The following is a 3,926-nucleotide window of genomic DNA, read 5'->3' as shown; positions in this document are numbered from 1 at the left end:
CCGACTCGAGCACCTCCAACTACTAGTCGAAGAATTTCAGCCACAAATAATCTGTCTACAAGAAACCAACTTCAAAAATCACAATTCAGGTAAAATCAAAAACTATAAAACCTATTTCAAAAATCGCAACACTGCACACGCAAGCGGAGGAGTCGCCATCTTTGTCAGAAATAACATCCACAGTCAAGAAATAACAGTGACATCCAATCTAGAAGTTATCATCACTAAAGTAACATGCCCTAAAGATCTGTACATATGCAATATATACCTACCGAACAGTCAACACTTAGATGAATCCGAACTCACTCAACTAATAAACCAAATTCCAAAACCCTTCATTATACTTGGCGACTTTAATAGCCACAATACCCTCTGGGGATCACATAAAACCGATTCGCGAGGAAATTCCATTGAAAAAATAATAAACTCAACAAATCTCTGCTTACTAAACACTAACGAACCCACTCACTTCTGTTCGGCATCCGGTCGGTTCAGTGCAATTGACCTATCCCTATGCAGTCCAACAATCACTCAAGACATTACATGGAACACAGTACAAGACCTATACGACAGCGACCACTTCCCTATTAAGGTGACATGCAAACTAAACCGAATCACTGAAACAAATAAAGCCCCCAGATGGAAATTCCAGAAAGCTGACTGGGATATGTTTCGGAAAGTCATATCGGACTCATCCTCCCTGCTCATAGAAATAAATCCAACAAACCTAAACCCAGCACTCGAACACCTCTCAGAAGTCATCATCGCAGCAGCCAGTGCAGCCATCCCGAAGACAAAAAACAAAACCAACGCCAACGCCAAATATAATCCATGGTGGAATGAAAAATGCCCACAAGCTGTGAAAGACTGCAAACACGCTTTCAACCGGTACAAAAAACAAAAAACCGCAGAAAACCTTATCAACTTCAAAAAATACCGTGCCATATCCCGTAAGATCACAAAGGACAGCAAAAGACGATCATGGATAAACTATACCTCAACTCTTAATGCACATACTCCTCCCTCAGCAATTTGGAAAAAGATAAGAGCTATCAAAGGTTCTAACCAACATTCCTCAATACCAGCCTTAAATAAGGAAGACAACTCTATCTCCACCGACCCAAACGAAATATCCGAAATCCTGGTGACGACATTCCAGAAAAACTCCAGTGACTGCAACCATTCAAAACAGTTCCAGAACTACAAACAGAAAACCGATTCTAACGCGTCGAAGTCTCCAATCATAGACCAAGAATCACCTTACTCCTCCAACCTAAATTCACCTATCCAATTTGATGAACTGCTATACTTCCTAAACAAATGCTCGAATACCAGTCCCGGACCCGATGGAATACCCAACATCTTCCTTACCCATCTCCCGCAAGAGGCGCTCAACTACATGCTAGCAATATTCAACTGCATTTGGTCCCACAACATCTTCCCAACCAAATGGAGAGAAGCTGTCGTCATCCCAGTCCTGAAACCAGGCAAAACTCCAACAGACCCCAACAGCTATCGACCGATTGCTTTAACAAACACAATGTGTAAATTAATGGAAAAAATTATAAACTACAGACTCCGATGGTACTTAGAATCAAGACATCTCATAGCTAAACAACAAAGTGGCTTCCGACTATTTCACTCCACATACGACCACCTAATAAATCTGGAAACGAATGTATGCGACGCGTTTGCTAACAACCAATATGTAACAGCCGTTTGCTTAGATATAGAAAAAGCATACGACATGGTCTGGAGGAACCGAATCCTAAGAATTCTCCAGAATTTCGGCCTTTATGGAAACATCCTTAATTTTATCAGCAACTTCTTATCTATAAGAACTATCCAAGTTAGAGCCAACAACGTCCTATCCACCACAAAAATTCTAGAAAACGGAGTACCTCAAGGCTCCGTCTTAAGTGTTTCGCTATTCCTAATCGCTATAAACGACATACTGGACAACATACCAATTCCGGTTAAAGGACTTTTATTTGCCGACGACTTAACCCTATTATGCAAAGGAAGGAACCTCCATACCATCCAGATTCAACTACAAGAAGCACTAGATAAATTGCAGAAATGGTCACTTTCGACAGGGTTCAAATTTTCTTCCACCAAGTCAAAAACAATTACTTTCAGCAGAAAGAAACAATACTCGAACATAAAACTAACTCTCGATAACCTGACAATCAAGGAAACATCTTCTATCAAAATATTAGGATTAACATTTGACTCTCAGCTAACATGGACGCCTCATATTAACAAACTCAAAACTGATTGCTACCATCGACTTAACATACTTAGAACAATAGCTGCTAAAAACTGGGGAGCTGACCTCAAAACCTTACTCCTAACGTATAAGACAATAGTGAGATCAAAAATGGACTATGGATCAATCATATACAACTCAGCCAACAACAACATATTAAAGAAATTAGACCCTGTACACAACAATGCTCTCAGAATAACTGTGGGCGCCTTCCGCTCTAGCCCGATCAACGGCATCCTCAATGAAGTTTCAGAACCTCCACTACAAATCAGAAGAAAATACCTAAGTACTAAATTTGCAGTAAGAATTGCCGCCCACCCACAGAACCCAGTCTTCCATAACGTATTCAGAAATAACAACCTAAATCACTTGCATCAAAGGAAAAGAACACCCCATCCACTTTGCTACAGAATCAGTAATTATCTGAAGGAGCTCGGCATGGAAATCCAGCTCTCATCGATCAGATCTATCCCCAGCATTCCTCCGTGGACTTTTCCAAGAATTAACACTAACACCTCTCTACTAAAATACAGCCAAAAGAAATCTGATCCAATCATGCTAAAGGCTATGTTTCAAGAACTAGAAGCAGGACTCGCAAACCACGTACACATATACACAGATGGGTCCAAGACACCAATCGGATCCGGATACGCAATTGTCAGAAACCAGTTAATCGAAAAAGTTAAACTCCACCACAAAACACCCATCTTTCTATGCGAACTTCAAGCAATCAAACACGCCATCAAATCAACCTTAACCGACCATAATACAAATTTTGCAATCTTCTGCGACTCCACAAGCGCCATCTCAGCATTACAGAAGCTATGGACAAGCGATCCTGTCACTCAAGAATGCCAAGAAGCCTACACCAGATCAAGCCAAAAGAACAACTCAATAACCATAATATGGATTCCTTCCCATATTGGCATAACTGGCAACGAAAAAGCGGACCGCGCAGCCAAAGAAGCAGCCAACTCAACACCCAACCACCACGACAACAGCACACATCTGGAAACGTTACTCTCCACTCTTAAAGACAAAATTAAAGATAGTTGGAACAAAGAGTGGAGTGCATTAGCAAAACCCCGTACAAAATTAATAAAAAACAATTTTTTCGAAAAATCCATTACCTGGAAATTACCCAGACCAGATCAAGTGATAGTATCTCGTATCATCATAGGCCACACTAAACTGACTCATCAACATCTTCTCCACAAGGCAGACCCACCAATATGCGAAACGTGCAAAGACCTCCTTACAATAGAACATATCATCATCCACTGCAGAAAATATATTCCAATCAGGCAACGGCACAACATTAAACCAACCTTAAAGGACAATCTGAAGGACAACACATCGGCCCAAAATTTACTACAGTACCACAAAATGACTAAATTGTACAACAAACTTTAATAATGTATTATCCGAGTCGCTAATAACCCTTAGCGGTTGATGCGACTTTAAACAACAAATAAAAAAAATAAAAAAAAAAAAAAAAAAAATACATATCTTAAAGTAAAACCTAACCCAAAACCGGGTACCATTCCAACTTTTCCTTGTTAGAACCGAGTTTTCAATTTGTCTTAGCGAAAAAAACAGCTGGTTAATAACCTGCTTACCCGTTTTCAATTACCAAACATTTATTTCTCAATTAACC

General features: G+C 40.0%; 1 protein-coding gene across 1 annotated transcript; it reads left to right on the top strand.

The window, feature by feature from the left end:
• The first annotated feature begins 667 nt into the window (after positions 1 to 667).
• Positions 668 to 3,682, top strand: LOC143341176 (uncharacterized). The gene has a single exon (XM_076763899.1). The coding sequence runs from the start codon at positions 668 to 670 to the stop codon at positions 3,680 to 3,682; it is 3,015 nt and encodes a 1,004-aa protein (XP_076620014.1).
• The last annotated feature ends 244 nt before the right edge of the window (positions 3,683 to 3,926 follow it).

Source organism: Colletes latitarsis, chromosome 4 (genome assembly GCF_051014445.1).
Source record: "Colletes latitarsis isolate SP2378_abdomen chromosome 4, iyColLati1, whole genome shotgun sequence".
NCBI classification, from domain to species: Eukaryota; Metazoa; Arthropoda; class Insecta; order Hymenoptera; family Colletidae; genus Colletes; species Colletes latitarsis.
This window is presented reverse-complemented; position numbering and strand designations above follow the sequence as displayed.

Coding starts and splice junctions, on each gene's coding strand:
- LOC143341176 (XM_076763899.1), top strand. CDS start 668: ATGTTTCGGAAAGTCATATCGGACTCATCCTCCCTGCTCATAGAAATA.